The following is a 16,888-nucleotide window of genomic DNA, read 5'->3' as shown; positions in this document are numbered from 1 at the left end:
ATAGCATACAGATGTAGGATCTTAATTTGATCACTCTTTTGTTGCTGAGAATTTTCCTGCAAAGAAGGAAATGCAAACTTGTAGTGTACTTGTAGTTTTAAAAAGGCATCTAAAGTTTGTAATTTCCACTTTGAAATGTCAGACTTGAATTGCCCTAACAAAATCTACCCCTACACATGTTTTTATGAATTATAATCCACATAATAATTTGCATTTCCTGTTGCTGCAGGATTATTTTCCTGCTGTAGCAAACTGTACAAGGTGTTTTACTATGATGTGACTTGGACGAACCAAGTCTCAGGCCCAGTGAAAAAACAGGCCCACTTGGCATCGGAGAGAAATGTTGCAGTTTTTAAGCTGCCATTCTATACAATTTTACATAATTATAAAGAAAAATGTATTGCATTTATGTTCAAAACAAGTATTGATTTGAACATTGGCTAATTGGTGGAGTATTGTGGATACCAATATCCCTGTGAGCATCCCAGACCCATTTTGCCCATGGTTAAGAACATACTGTATGTTATAGATTAATAGAATGACATAGTATTGTACTGTATTACAACCTCTAAATGTATTCCACGACTCTCTTGGCCAGAATTTGTTTAATCTGTTGTTGTTAGCAATATTCATAAAAAACTCTAATAAAAAATATCTGGCTGCAGACACCATTTTGGGAACCCCGGCGTTAGAGTACCTAATCAAAAGCAAGGAACTGGACACAAGTTGACAGTATTGAGAAAAGAGCATGTAGATGCAATGCAATATGACATATTTTGTGAATATCAACAATGTTGAAAACATATGCAATTGAACTTGAGGTGATGTCACTACATCTGCATTTAAGGATAATTCAAATGTTCATGGACATGTTTTCTATATTTTATTGTTACCGATCATCTAGGGTTCATCAAACACTAAAATGATCAGAAATCACTAAGATAAATAATTTATAATATTTGTGTATTTATCCCTGTCTTTGTTTCCATTACTATTCCATGGAGCATAAGAGAGAAATTGTAATGGTCTAGTCTAATCCTTGAAACTATCTCTGTTTGGAGGGAGCACCAAGTTATCTTGGAACACCTACTATATAGCCATTATGGCTTTTGTATCGGTTTGTGCAAAATGTTGTTTTTTAAAGGCAGTGGTCAAACATGGGAATTCCAACATGTGTACAGTTCTTCATGGAGTTTCACTAATAAGGTAAACAAACAGACAGGAAAGTAGTATTATTACAGTATTGTGTGTTTTGGTGTCAAACATGTTTTAGAGGTTTCTTAATTTACAGTGCATTTGGAAAGTATTCAGACCCCTTGACTTTTTCCACATTCTGTTACGTTACAGCCTTATTCTAAAACGTATTGACAAAAAAAATGTATCATCAATCTACAAGCAATACCCCATAATGACAAAGTGAAAACAGGTTTCTAGAAATGTTTGCAAATGTATTAATAATAATAAAAAATAGAAATACCTTATTTACATAAGTATACAGACCCTTTGCTAAGAGACTCGAAATTGAGCTCAGGTGCATCCTGTTTCCATTGATCATCCTTGAGATGTTTCTACAACTTGAATGGAGTCCAACTGTGGTAAATTCAATTGATTGGAAATTATTTGTAAAGGCACACACCTGTCTATATAAAGGTCCCACAGTTGACAATGCATGTCAGAGCAAAACCCAAGCCATGAGGTCAACGGAATTGGGGTCCGTAGAGCTCAGAGACAGGATTGTGTCGAGGCACATCATTCTTAAATGGAAGAAGTTTGCAACCACCAAGGCTCTTCCAAGAGCTGGCCGCCCGGCCAAACTGAGCAATCGGGGGAGAAGGGCCTTGGTCAGGAAGGTGACCAAGAACCCGATGGTCACTCTGACAGAGCTCCAGAGTTCCTCTGTGGAGATGGGAGAACCTTCCAGAAGGACAACCATCTCTGCAGCACTCCACCAATCAGGCCTTTATGGTAGAGTGGCCAGAAGGAACCCACTCCTCAGTAAAAGGCACATGACAGCCCGCTTGGGGTTTGCCAAAAGGCACCTAAAGGACTCAGACCATGAGAAACAAGATTCTCTGGTCTGATGAAACCAAGATTGAACTCTGAATGCCAAGTGTCACGTCTGGAAGAAACCTGGCACCATCCCTACGGTGAAGCATGGTGGTGGAAGCATCTTGCTGTGGGGATGTGTTTCAGCGGCAGGGAATGGGAGACTAGTCAGGATCGAGGGAATGATGAACAGAACAAAGTACAGAGAGATCCTTCATGAAAACCTGCTCCAGAGCGCTCAGGACCTGACTGGGGGCGAAGGTTCACCTTCCAACAGGACAACAACCCTAAGCACACAGCCAAGACAAAGCAGGAGTGGCTTCGGGACAAGTCTATGAATGTCCTTGAGTGGCCCAGCCAGAACCTGAACGAACATCTCTGCAGAGACCTGAAAATACCTGTGCAACGACGCTCCCCATCCAACCTGACAGAGCTTGAGAGGATCTGCCGAGAAGAATGGGAGAAACTCCCTAAATACAGGTGTGCCAAGCTTGTAACGTAATACCCAAGAAGACCCAAGGCTGTAATCGCTGCCAAATGTGCTTCAACAAAGTACCGAGTAAAGGGTCTGAATATTTACGTAAATGTGATACAGTGGGGAGAACAAGTATTTGATACACTGCCAATTTTGCAGGTTTTCCTACTTACAAAGCATGTGGAGGTCTGTAATTTTTTATCATAGGTACACTTCAACTGTGAGAGATGGAATCTAAAACAAAAATCCAGAAAATCACATTGTATGATTTTTAAGTAATTAATTTGCATTTTATTGCATGAGATAAGTATTTGATCACCTACCAACCAGTAAGAATTCCGGCTCTCACAGACCTGTTAGTTTTTCTTTAAGAAGCCCTCCTGTTCTCCACTCATTACCTATATAAAAGACACCTGTCCACACACTCAATCAAACAGACTCCAATGTGGCCAAGACCAGAGAGCTGTGTAAGGACATCAGGGATAAAATTGTAGACCTGCACAAGGCTGGGATGGGCTACAGGACAATAGGCAAGCAGCTTGGTGAGAAGGCAACAACTGTTGGCGCAATTATTAGAAAATGGAAGAAGTTCAAGATGACGGTCAATCACCCTTGTCTGGGACTCCATGCAAAATCTCACCTCGTGGGGCATCAATGATCATGAGGAAGCTGAGGGATCAGCCCAGAACTACACGGCAGGACCTGGTCAATGACCTGAAGAGAGCTGGGACCACAGTCTCAAAGAAAACCATTAGTAACACACTACGCCGTCATGGATTAAAATCCTGCAGTGCACGCAAGGTCCCCCTGCTCAAGCCAGCGCATGTCCAGGCCCGTCTGAAGTTTGCCAATGACCATCTGGATGATCCAGAGGAGGAATGGGAGAAGCTCATGTGGTCTGATGAGACAAAAATAGAGCTTTTTGGTCAAAACTCCACTCGCTGTGTTTGGAGGAAGAAGAAGGATGAGTACAACCCCAAGAACACCATCCCAACCGTGAAGCATGGAGGTGGCAACATCATTCTTTGGGGATGCTTTTCTGCAAAGGGGACAGGACGACTGCACCGTATTGAGGGGAGGATGGATGGGGCCATGTATCGCGAGATCTTGGCCAACAACCGCCTTCCCTCAGTAAGAGCATTGAAGATGGGTCATTGCTGGGTCTTCCAGCATGACAATGACCCGAAACACACAGCCAGGGCAAGTAAAGAGTGGCTCCGTAAGAAGCATCTCAAGGTCCTGGAGTGGCCTAGCCAGTCTCCAGACCTGAACCCAATAGAAAATCTTTGGAGGGAGCTGAAAGTCCGTATTGCCCAGTGACAGCCCCGAAACCTGAATGATCTATAGAAGGTCTGTATGGAGGAGTGGGCCAAAATCCCTGCTGCAGTGTGTGCAAACCTGGTCAAGAACTACAGGAAACGCATGATCTCTGTAATTGCAAACAAAGGTTTCTGTACCAAATATTAAGTTCTGCATTTCTGATGTATCAAATACTTATGTCATGCAAATGAATTACTTAAAAATCATACAATGTGATTTTCTGGATTTTTGTTTTAGATTCCGTCTCTCACAGTTGAAGTGTACCTATGATAAAAATTACAGACCTCTACATGCTTTGTAAGTAGGAAAACCTGCAAAATCGGTAGTGTATCAAATACTTGTTCTCCCCACTGTATAATTCTTTTTTTTTTGTAATAAATTTGAAACATTTTTAAAAAACAGTTTTTGCTTTGTCATTATGGGGTATTATGTGTAGATGAGGGGGAAAAAACGATTTAATCAATTTTAGAATGATGCTGTAACGTAATAAAATGTGGAAAAAGTCAAGGTGTCTGAATACTTTCCGAATGCACTGTATGTTGAATGCTGATTCTACTACTGGCGGTGCCATACCTTGGCGTGATTCTTTATGGAGTTTCACTATTAAGTTAAAAATTTAAGGAAAAGTAGTATTGTTACAGTATACTTATAGTAATGGTTTGTCAGAAAAGTAGAGTAATGGAATGCACTGATAACCAAAAAGAAACATATCTTTAAAATAAAAGAGGACAGTCCCTTTTCAATTGTGATTTGGAGCAGTGTTGTGCTTTTATGCATTCTGGTTTATCTTACCAGCTTGCAGAGCAGGCTTTTCTCTCTTTCATACATGTTCCTTTGTATGGTTAATATCGAAACCTGGATGTTTAAAATGGCAGTAATGACAATGTATGTTTAGTATGTGGAGTTGCTCAAAACCGTCATTCAAACCCTTCCAGCTTCCTGAAGTGAATTATATCATGGACAAATGCTGGATGGATCCTCTCTGGAACTATGATAGATATCATTCCTTTTTAAACAATCATTTACAGGAGATATTTACACATCATTGTGATAGAAAATAATGGCTTGTGATGCATCACAAAATACCCATGATAGACGCCTTAACTGCTGGCTCAATGTCATCAGTCATTAGGAATAGGAATGACATATCAGATGCTATCTGATGTTTCTTAACAAACTAGAGCCAATTTGTGATTCTGTATATCTATATGAAGAGCAAGTATGAACAAATACATCATTGTATCCTGTAATCTTAAGGATATGTGAACAAAGGACTAAAATGGACAGAGGACAAAATTAAGATACACATTTGTGCATCTATCTTCAAGATATCTTTGATCATATACAGTATCTATCCCTGTATCACTGACTCTTGAACTGCATTGATGACTAATGCAGCATTCTCTTTCTCAGTTTCTCTCTCTTCTTCTTTCCCTTTTTTTGCAATATATTCAACCTCTCAGTTGACAGGGGGCGTGAAATTTGATCAATCAAGTGAATATTCTGTACCTTTTCTGAGTGAATAAGCTAAGAAAACAATGTTAAACCAGGAATCAAAGGCTTTAGTGATACATTTCTCTGTACAGTGTCCTATAGCGTTCAATGTGAATCGTCTATAAGCTTTACCTTCTAGTTTCTTCGGTCAAGGTTTGGAATGATGTTAGTTTCTGTTGTTTAAAATATCTACTACACTATCAAATGTTTCCTTAGAATTGAAATCATGCTTAAAAGAAAGTGTATGATTTGTCAACTATATCAACGTAGAAAAGGTTGGTTGATCATAAAACCCTCATGCTATGACTTAATATAGCAATACTATGAAAATGTGAAACTTCACAATATAAAGACAAAATCAAATGTAGGATAAATAACATTACATCTGTCTCTTTGAAGGAATACATCTTAGAAAAGATTGACCTGAATGTGCTTGTAGCTGTTTTAAGGAATGTCTTTGTGGTCTGTGAGTCATTTTAAAATCAATATATCATTAATATTTCTATGTTTTGGCAACAAATTAAATATAGATTGTACAAATAAAACAAAAATATATGCAAACAAACATTTAAAATGATAAAATATTATATTCACTAAATATTCTAAATTATAAACAAAAACTCTGGTACAGGCACCATATATGTTCTGAATCTTTCTCTCCTCTAAGGTTTTCATGTGTTAGCCAGCAATTAAGGTGTTCCAAGCTCAAATGGAATCAGTCTTGATTTTGTTTTAGTAATTCAGTCTTGTGTTGCAAGAACAAACAGCAAAATGATACCAATTCAGAGAAAAACAAGCAACATTTTCGTTGTTTGTTTTGTTCTGCCCTTGCTGAAGTCCATTTAGTTGACGTAGTAGAGCCAATAGATAATGTTGAACAAGGAAAATACAGTGGGGAAGATCATTCTCGACCACTTGTCGATAGAGTTTACATCAGTTAAGTCGGGAATGTTAATCTTCAGCTGGGAAGCACGCCTCCGTAGCCGGCTCTTCTTCTGAGTCACATGCCGCTCCAGAGTGTTGCGTCCAAAGTTGTGCCTGGCCTGCAGCCCTGCTTTGCGGTACTGCAGGGTGGAGCTGTCATAAGTTAACATTGTGCTCCTGGGGTCACTGAGACCAAGGGTCAGCTCCGACGCTCCCATCTCATTCTTAATTTCTATTGTGCCCAGTAGAATGTTTTCATGTGGGTCCATCTAAAAGGTGAGAAATGATACAAAGAGTTTAGTTACAAAACGCTATATCCACCAAGTTTTATTTTTTCATCAGAAATGATTGCTTATGGGTACCGTCATGTGTGTGTAAAATATCATTGTTCTCAGATGTTTTATTCATAGATTTTAGATTTTCCAATGCTTCCCACAGTTGTGTCAAGTTGTATGGATGTCCTTTGGGTGGTGGACCATTCTGGATACACACAGGAAACTGTTAAGCGTGAAAAACCAAGCAGCATTGCAGTTCTTGACACACTCAAACCAGTGCGCCTGGCACTTACCCATTCAAAGGCACTTAATAATCTTTTGTCTAACCCATTCACCTCAGAACACATATACAATCCATGTCTCAAGGCTTAAAAACCCGTATTTAACCTGTCTACTCACTTTCATCTACTGTACACTGATTGAAGTGGATTTAACAAGTGACATCAATAAGTGATCATAGCTTTCACCTGGATTCACCTGGTCAGTCCATGTCATGGAAAGAGCAGGTGTTCCTAATGGTTTGTACACTCAGTGTACATCCATTGTTTAGCTGGTATGGAATATTCTTCTTCTGTATACTTGACGTGATGTGGTTGTCTAACCTAGCTATCTTAAGAGGAATGCACGAACTGCAAGTCACTCTGGATAAGAGCATCTGCTAAATGACTAAAATGTCAAATGTAAATATTTGACATACAGATCTCATATTATTCTATTGATATTTTTTTTTAAACACGTTTGTTGTTTGTTAAAAAAACATTGTTTGATGAAGCATAACCCCACATTTGTTAGTATGCATGGGTCTGACGGTCCCTGCGTAACAGCAACCGCCAGGGATTGTTGTAAGCAGGAGAGTGATTGCCGCCAACCAGGGCATCCCTGGTCATCGAGATAAGCCTGTTACCTCACTCTGCTAAAGGAGTGGGGAGAGCCAGGCACGGAGGAGGAAAAGTGTGGGGCATCACCCTTGACAGGGTGTGTCAGCGCTTCCATCCCTAAAGGTAATATATTGATGGAGCCTCCAAACTACCCTCATGGGGTAGTTGCTTCTAATAGACTGCGGAGTCAGACATGAGAGATGCAATAGACTGACTCTCAGAAGTTGATAACACAGCAGGGGCAGAGAGTATCCCAGTTAACTGGGTTCTCGTAATCCATCTGAGGCATATGCATAGTGTTTTTCTCAAAACCTGCTTCATCCTCTAGGACTGTGCCCTCAGTTTTGTGGCAACAGGCATACTTATACGTGTCACTGAGCGGGTACACGTACGAGACAGTAGCCGACACAATGACGTAAGTCGTCAACCAATGTAGCTAAAAGGAAGAAGGAAACATCCTGGTGACCCAGATGTCCTAATCCTAAGCGGTAGAACAGCTAGCTGTGTGCCTGGTCTGTCTGGCCTTACCTCAGAGAGTAGGGCTATCAACAATCATTTCCCCAGCACCTCGCTCCGGGCAAGGGGAGGTAGAGCGGGCACAGGCCCCACTGCGTGAACCAAGTGCAGGGTAAAGAGGAAAACGTCAAAGCGTTACGGACTCAGGAGTACCAGACATGCTGACTTTCATCCCTGGCTGGAACCTGATTTGAGGGTGACGAGGGGAGAACCTATAGGGGATGGCACTCGGCGGTAAGGTGCTTCTCCTCCACATTCCCATGTGAGCAATTAATTGGGGTGCACTGCTACACAGTGAACATGATCTATTCAAAACAGACATGCTTTCCCTCGCTCGCGTAAGGAGAGAGTGGGTCACGTTGAACACGAAAGAGGCTGGATAGGGCACGTACACAATACTCCTCTGCCGCTAGGGCTGCACCCTAAGTTGGCTGGCCCTTCTTGCCCCATTTCGGGGGGTTCAGAGGGCGGAACGTTGCTGCGGCCGCAGCTTGTTGCCCTTTGCCCAGCTTGATGCCCTTTGCCCACTGTGGGGCGGGTTGCAGTGACCAACAGGTTGCCACAGGGCCCGGGTTTGTGGGGAAGGCTTTGCCTTCTTTCTTACGTCACACCTGTGCCGCATAGTGGCGACAGTGGGCCCGAACAACTCGTTGGGTGTCACTGGGATATCCAGCAAGTCCACTTTTCTTTGTCTGTTAAGCTGGAAAGACTAAAACCAAAGTGCCCTCTCTCCCACGACCGCTCATGGTGTGACCACAGCTTTGGATGGTGCTAAGGAAGGTGTGGAGGTTAAGGTCTGTAATCACATAGGTCTCATCCCAAGTATATGTATTTAGGGTATCCAAATCCAGTGGTTTCCCCATCTCCTCCAGTAACTCAGCCTGATATAACAATAAAGAGGTCACATTAAGCGCTCGAACTGGGCCGAGGCTTTGTGCGTCTCCCGGAAAATGGAGGCAGAAAAGCACCATAATAAATACAAAAATTGAAAAAAAAATGGATCTTGCTGGAGAAGGGCTTGTCCCATGATTTTTTGGTCTCCCTGAGACAAGCTGGTACCGCGGGAAGAAGATGCTTGACTGGGGCCGAGTGGGATGTGAGTCTCTTCCCATTGTTTGGCTGTGGCTCACTAGCAAATGTCAAAGAGCCCAAAATTCAGGTGGGGGAGATCAAGGTTCATCCGTCCTGGGGATTTTAGATGGTGGAAGAGCGGTATCTACACCCTCAATCTGTTTCAAATGTTGAGGAGATCCACAAGATTAATCCTGCCATCATCCTCGTCATCCCATAGCTCAACCTCCCTGGCACCAAGTCATCAGACAGTGAGGGGATGGAATCGATGCTATCCATAACGTCGCCCCAACTTGGCTTGACTGTAGGGGCCTCCACCTCGGCCAGTGACTTAGAGGCGAGGGATGTGGTAGAGATAATGGAGTGTTTGAGCCTCCTTCTCAAACCCACTCTAGCAGTAGCTATTGTACAGAGCAGGGCTTGCTGATATGAAGACGCCTGTTAGGCATGAGCTAGCTAATTAGAAGCCTTGCGGCTAATGCTAGCTAGGGTGAGGCCAGTAACGTGTTAGCTAGCTAGCAGTTACCTTGTAGGTAGTACAGTGCTAGCCAAAGGGAACCGCGTTGGGCAGTTTGTTTTTGGGTAGATATAATCCCACAACCGTAGAGCTGTGAGGCAACCAGTCAGTCTAATTAACACAAATGAGTAAACATAAGTGAAATTTAGATGAGAGAAGGGAGCTTACAATAGTACCATGGTTAGCCATCTTTCCAGCTAGCTAGCCAAGTTAGCTAAAGCCTTTTGGTGAGGGCTAATCAAGTCTCGATAGCTAGGAGTTGAAAATGAATTGTACTCAAAGCAAAACTTTCCTGTCGGTCAGTACTCAACACTATCGACAGGAGCTGGAGTCCTACGCTCCTTAGTGTCAACCTCACGATTGGCCAGAGAACAGAGAATGACCAGAGGCGGGGCGAGTGGCATCTTATGAAGACAAGAGGGGCTCAACTCATTCGAGTCTCGTCCTGTCTGTCTCCAACAGATGTTGTGATTGATACTTCAGTTAGAGAATAAGTGAGATATCAAAACTTTATAATTTTGAAATAAAACCTAGCAGTACTACTTAATTCTCTGAGAGTGAGGCCGATATTGCGTTTTTCAGAAAAAAACATGATTATTTGTCTCTGAAATGAAACCATCAAGTGATAGATTTCAAATAAATACATGTCTGCCATGCCATGGTACACCAATCTCTTTCATGTTCTTTAAACAATAAAAGCTCATTTACCAACATTTCTGAAAATGGATATATAGAGTTTTGGTTTGAAACTCTTCATATGTATTATTAATTACGCTACATGTAATGAATGAAGAGCCTAAGGCCTAATGTCTTCATTTAGAATCCATACCAAGAAATTGTGTAACCGCCCCTGCTGTTAAAATAATGTTTGTTTGGGTGAAAAGGAGCTGTGGGTCCCTTTTACCATAGAATGTGAAAGGCATATTGTACGTACTGCTATTTTTTCATTGAGTTATAATCCCTGACGATGTTGAGTTGAAGGAACAAAATAGCAGGCCCAATTACAAACATATTTTAATAGTTTGATGACAAAAAAACTGATACGACAAACTGTAAACAGTGATAAAGATAAAAGACACTGTCTTTTATCACCATCATTGTACACTCTTTGTGTCATAAGTCGTTTTAGTAATCTAATACTAGATTAAAATCTGTTTGTAATTGTGCCTGGTATTTTGTTCTTTCAACTCAACACTCCTTGCCTGGATATGCTAGTAATGGAGGAATCTGGGTTTATCATCCTTCTCCTGGTGGAGCCGACTTTAGCTGACCACCTCAACCCCACATGCCATGCAACTAGAGCCACCGCTAATTCCCTCCGTGGAAAGACGAGGTGCTTTTCCACCTCCATTTTCCAGAAGTTGTACAATAACGTATCCTATAGGGGTGAGGACAGAGAGGGCACGGTGAATTTAACACATTATTGCACAATGAAGCTTATCAGAGGGGTTGGGTTAAATGCATTCAGTTGGACAACTGACCAGGTATCCCCCTTTCATTTCCCATGTATTCACCATCTACTAAAATGGGAAGCTATCAATCACAGTGTTTATTTGCTAGATATTACTATAGAGTACTGCAGATATGAACATATAATTAAAATGTGTGTGGAATGTGCAAACTAGCCCCTAAAAGTGGAGTTCAGGGAAAGACAATGATGGTGGTGGAAACTATAGGTAAAATGTAATAAGTGGTGTAAAGGAAATACCAAAGCGGTTCTAGTTGGGTTATTTTTACTATATCCTGTTAGGGCTAGGGGGCAGTATTGACACGGCTGGATAAAAAACATACCCGATTTAATCTGGTTACCACTCCTACCCAGTAACTAGAATATGCATATACTTATTACATATGGATAGAAAACACCCTAAAGTTTCTAAAACTGTTTGAATGGTGTCTGTGAGTATAACAGAACTCAAATGGCAGGTCAAAACCTGAGAGATTCCTTTACAGGAAGTGGCCTGTCTGACCATTTCTTGAACTTCTTTTCCATCTCTATCTTTTACTAAGGATCTCTGCTCTAACGTGACACTTCCCACGTCGTCCATAGGCGCTCAGAGCCCGGGAAAAAACAGAATGTCGTCATTCCAGCCCCAGGCTGAAACACATTATCGCCTTTCTCAAGTGGCCGATCAAGGGACTCTGGGCTTATGCGCGTGACCCGACCGCCCCCGCCTTTGTGATTTTTTCCTCTGTTTGTCGAAAAGGAGATTCCCTGTCGGAATATTATCGCTTTTCTACGAGAAAAATGGCGTAAAAATTGATTTTAAACAGCGGTTGACATGCTTCGAAGTACGGTAATGGAATATTTAGAATTTTATTGTCACGAATTGCGCCATGCGCGCGACACTTCTTTACCATTTCGGATAGTGTCTGGAACGCACGAACAAAACGCCGCTATTCGGATATAACGATGGATTATTTTGGACCAAACCAACATTTGTTATTGAAGTAGACGTCCTGGGAGTGCATTCTGACGAAGACAACAAAAGGTAATCAAACTTTTATAATAGTAAATATGATTATGGTGAGTGCTAAACTTGCCGGGTGTCTAAATAGCGAGCCCGTGATGCCTGGGCTATGTACTTAGAATATTGCAAAATGTGCTTTCACCAAAAAGCTATTTTAAAATCGGACATATCGAGTGCATAGAGGAGGTCTGTATCTATAATTCTTAAAATAATTGTTATGCTTTTTGTGAACGTTTATCGTGAGTAATTTAGTAAAATGTTAGCGAATTCCCCGGAAGTTTGCGGGGGGTATGCTAGTTCTGAACGTCACATGCTAATGTAAAAAGCTGGTTTTTGATATAAATATGAACTTGATTGAACAAAACATGCATGTATTGTATAACATAATGTCCTAGGGTTGTCATCTGATGAAGATCATCAAAGGTGAGTGCTGCATTTAGCTGTCTTCTGGGTTTTGGTGACATTATATGCTGGCTTGAAAAATGGGTGTCTGATTATTTCTGGCTTGGTACTCTGCTGACATAATCTAATGTTTTGCTTTCGTTGTAAAGCCTTTTTGAAATCGGACAGTGTGGTTAGATTAACGAGAGTCTTGTCTTTAAATAGCTGTAAAATAGTCATATGTTTGAGAAATTGAAGTAATAGGATTTTTAAGGTTTTGAAAATCGCGCCACAGGCTGCAAGTGGCTGTTACGTAAGCGTCCCACCTAGCCCATAGAGGATATGTTGTCACTCAGTTGTTAATCCAGTACCTTATTCTTTTGCTCGCCTAGTCCCATCGCTGCATCATCCACAAAGATTGGTTCCCACATAGAGTCATGAGCGTCAATATCCCTCTGCTTCATTCTCGCATACAGAGTATCGTCTCTCTGAACTACATTTCCCACCAACCACTGAAAGCATACAAAAATCATTATGGTCACTTTTGTCAGCTGCTAGGAGAGGCAACACAAAATAGACAATTCAGGTAAATGTAACCATGGTCAGAGAGGCAGTTGCAGCAATTATCAAATTTCACTGAAAAAAAACTAAACAACGAACACTTTTACTCAAAATGTGATACTACAGGAAACTACTATACATCCTTTTATTTAAATGCAGTCCACAACATCCACATTTCTATCGAAAGCATGTTTTTTTCTGTTATACAGTGCCTTTTGGAAATGATTCAGACCTTGTTTTTTTCCACATTTTGTTAGCCTTATTCTAAAACGGATTGAATAAATAAAAAATCCTCAGCAATCTACACACAATATCCCATGATGACAAATTGAAAACAGGTTTCTAGAAAGTTTTGCAAAGGTATTCAAAATAAAAAACACAAATATGCTATTTACATAAGTATTTCGACCCTTTGCTGTGAGCCTCGAAATTGAGCTCAGGTGCATACTGTTTCCATTGATCATCCTGGAGATGTTTCTACAACTTGATTGGAGTCCATCTGTGGTAAATTAAATTGATTGGACATGATTTGGAACGGCACACACCTGTCTGTTTAAGATCCCACAGTTGACAGTGCATGTCAGAGCAAAAACCAAGTCATGAGGTCGAAGGAATTGTCCGTAGAGCTCCGAGACAAGATTGTGTCGAGGCACAGATATGGGGAAGGGTACCAAAAAATGTCTGCAGCATAGAAAGTCCCCAAGAACACTGTGGCCTCCATCATTCTTAAATGGAAGATGTTTGGAACCACCAAGACTCTTCCGTGAGCCGGCCGCCCGGCCAAACTGAGCAATCCGGGGAGAAATGTCTTGGTCAGGGAGGTGACCAAGAACCCGATGGTCACTGACAGAGCTCTAGAGTTCATCTGTGGAGATTGGAGAACCTTCCAGAAGGACAACCACTCCACAAATCAAGCCTTTATGGTAGAGTGACCAGACGGAAGCCACTCCTCAGTAAAAAGGCACAAGACATTCTCTGGTCTGATGAAACCAAGATTGAACTCTTTGGCCTGAATACCAAGCGTCACGTCTGAAGGAAACTTGGCACCATCCTACGATGAAGCACGGTGGTGGCAGCATCATGCAGTGGGAATGTTTGTCTGTGGCAGGGACTGGGAGACTAGTCAGAATTGAGGCAAAGATTAAAGGAGCAAAGCACAGAGAGATCCTTGATGAAACCCTGCTCCAGAGCGCTCAGCACCTCAGACTGGGGCGAAGGTTCACCTTCCAACAGGACGACGACCCTAAGCACATAGCCAAGACAACGCAGGAGTGACAAGTCTCTGAATGTCCTTGAATGGCCCAGCCAGAGCCTGGACTTGAACGCGATAAAACATCTCTGGTGAGACCTGAAAATAGCTGTGCAGCAACGCTCCCTATCCAACCTGACAGAGCTTGAGAGGATCTGCAGAGAAGAATGGGAGAAACTCCCCAAATTCAGGTGTGCCAAGCTTGTAGCGTCATACCTAAGGAGACTTGAGGCTGTAATCGCCACTAAAGGTGCTTCAACAAAGTATTGAGTAAAGGGTCTAAATACTTGTAAATGTGATATTTCAGTAGTTTTTTTTGTACTGTCATTATGGGGTATTGTGTGTAGATTGATTTTAGAATAAGGCATTTTCAGGACATAGAAGCCCCGTTTATACCTGGTTTTAAAATGCGTCCTTTGTCTTGATCTTGTCTACATTCTGATTTTGCCCACATTTTTTGACAGGTGTAGATGATTAAAAGACGCATTGTGATCGGATTGTGATCAGATCTTCCTGACAACCTCCGGAGGTAGTCAAGGATCCATTGTATCTGGACAATAATCAAGTCTAAACAGATCTGGATGGTCAAACCTTTTAAATCATTATACAAGTCTCTAAAAGAATTGACAGGTAGCACCACTGACTTATGGGATCAATAGCCTTAAAATGAATTCATTTATGTTATTTTGAAGGAATATCTATCAAATAATCAGCATACAGTGAGACACCAGGAAATCCGTTCACATGTTATGTCGTGTTCAAGTGATAGTTGGAACTAGGAAACTCTGAAATTTCCGATGTACTAACTGGTTGAAGCATCACATGCATAACTACAGCCTATTAGCAAGTTGGACATTTCCAAGCTTCTTAGTTCCGACTAGCACGTGAATGTGGCAATAGCACCGGGTATAAACAAGGCTTAAAACAGGTAAATGTAACAGGAAGAATACACTTCACAAGCTCCACAGACTCTCTTACGGGCTTTAAATGTTTCCTGGCCTTTCATTCCATTTCATTTAGGCAAAAGAAACGGAGAAATTCTCTGCCTGTGTGGCAAATTGCTGGCGTAGGCTTATTAAGGCTTGTTCTCCTTGACGGTAAAGCAGAGTAGCATTAATCCAACCCCCCTATTTGAAGTGGTGACATTCTTCATCATGATTACCTTACTGGTCTTCACTACTTTTTAGCTTCACAGCCAGTTCTTTCAATAATTAAATTCACTTTCATAAAGTGAAGAAAGAGAAAACATCAGCTTCATATACAGTAAGCTCAAGAATCAAGTCATGCCATGCTTTCATCTGAAACTGTCAGCTCTCAAATGAGTGTGCATGTGTGTTCACAGTGAAATTATGAGAATGGGACTTGACAGGAACAACTAGTACAGCGATTCACAATAAAGAAAAGACTAAGCACTCATTTTCATCAAGTATGCATTGTATGAAAAGTAAGAATTTATCTAAATGTGCACAAAGATGATTCACTACCTAGAGAATTTGCAAGGCTGTGATTACATACAGTAACTTGTATCATATATCCAGTGGGCTACTCTTTAAAATACTGGGTATCCTATGAAGGTGAAAACCATGTACAGTACATGGTGTGTACTGTACCTTGTTTGGATCCATTCTCATTTTCTCGTTGTTGGCGACAGCTGCTTTCTCAGCCGCCCTCTTCTGGCGCTGGGGTCCCCTGCCGAAGAAGATGTAGTTGACCAAGGCGTACTCCAGCAGGGCCAGAAAAACGAAGACGAAGCAGCCCATCAGGTACATGTCAATGGCCTTGACATAAGGGATTTTAGGAAGGGTTTCCCGCAGGTGAGTGTTGATGGTGGTCATGGTCAGCACAGTGGTGATTCCTGGGAAAATAAACCACCTATCATCATCACAGATCATCACTGGAGACCAACAGTCCACCTCATTAGCAGAGGACTCCCAGCTTCTCAAGCATTGACCACAGATCTGAGGGATCAGATACATCAGGTTTGTTCTGCTTCTCATTTGAATGTGCTAGCAAGCAGACTGCTGTGACTGACAAGGAATCTCCTGTTGACTTTCACAACCTTTCACAACCTTTCACAACCATTTTTTTTTATGATGACAGTCAACTGGGAGGTCAGCTCACTGTTAAAAAAGGGGGTCTTGGTGTTTTTCTACTTATATGGTGAAGCTAACTGATGTCATTCAATATGTTCTTTTTTCAACTCTGTTATGACAGGTTAATCTGCCTTTTTTTCCCGTATCGACTCTGCATGCAATCTGGAATTGACTTCATATTCCAGCTCTGATTCTGGTCAATGACAAGTTGGTAGGAGCTGGGCATTGCATCCATACACAATTGCAATGCACAAGCCATACCTCTGTTGTTAGTGCCAATAAATGACTGAAAGCAGGACAGAGTCAAACGGTTCCTGAGCAGAGGTCTGATTTGGGTTGACCAACCCCCTGTCCAGCCGCCTCCATTATCAAGCATTACATCTGGTTTTCATTAAATCCCATACATGCCTCCCCTCTCGGATAAATAAATGCAGGTCAGTCTACAATCAAGGAGAGTGCTGCTCTTATCGAGGGAGCCAGCGATGTGGATGGGTGAGGGAGAATGGAGCTTTCTATATCCTATGTAGGCAGGCAGCACCACAGACCTCATGGGCCAGACTTATGCAATGAAGGTTCACAGCGAGAAATTATGACTTCCAAAATACAGGGAATAAAAA

General features: G+C 41.6%; 1 protein-coding gene across 1 annotated transcript in view; it reads right to left on the bottom strand.

The window, feature by feature from the left end:
- Window positions 1–4,234: 4,234 nt before the first annotated feature.
- LOC106567507 (gamma-aminobutyric acid receptor subunit beta-2) overlaps window positions 4,235–16,888 on the bottom strand; it is a 95,441-nt gene continuing 82,787 nt past the window's right edge. The window contains exons 8-10 of the mRNA XM_014136818.3: window positions 15,789–16,033; window positions 12,740–12,880; window positions 4,235–6,528 (exon numbers count right to left, since the gene is read on the bottom strand). Of these exons, the coding sequence (XP_013992293.1) occupies window positions 6,178–6,528; window positions 12,740–12,880; window positions 15,789–16,033 (737 nt within the window). The 3' untranslated portion in view covers window positions 4,235–6,177. The remainder of the gene's footprint in view (window positions 6,529–12,739; window positions 12,881–15,788; window positions 16,034–16,888) is intronic.

Source organism: Salmo salar, chromosome 13 (genome assembly GCF_965601325.2).
Source record: "Salmo salar chromosome 13, fSalSal1, whole genome shotgun sequence".
In the NCBI taxonomy this organism is placed as follows: Eukaryota; Metazoa; Chordata; class Actinopteri; order Salmoniformes; family Salmonidae; genus Salmo; species Salmo salar.
The sequence above is the reverse complement of the archived record's forward strand: the minus strand, read 5'-3'. Positions and strand labels throughout refer to the sequence as shown.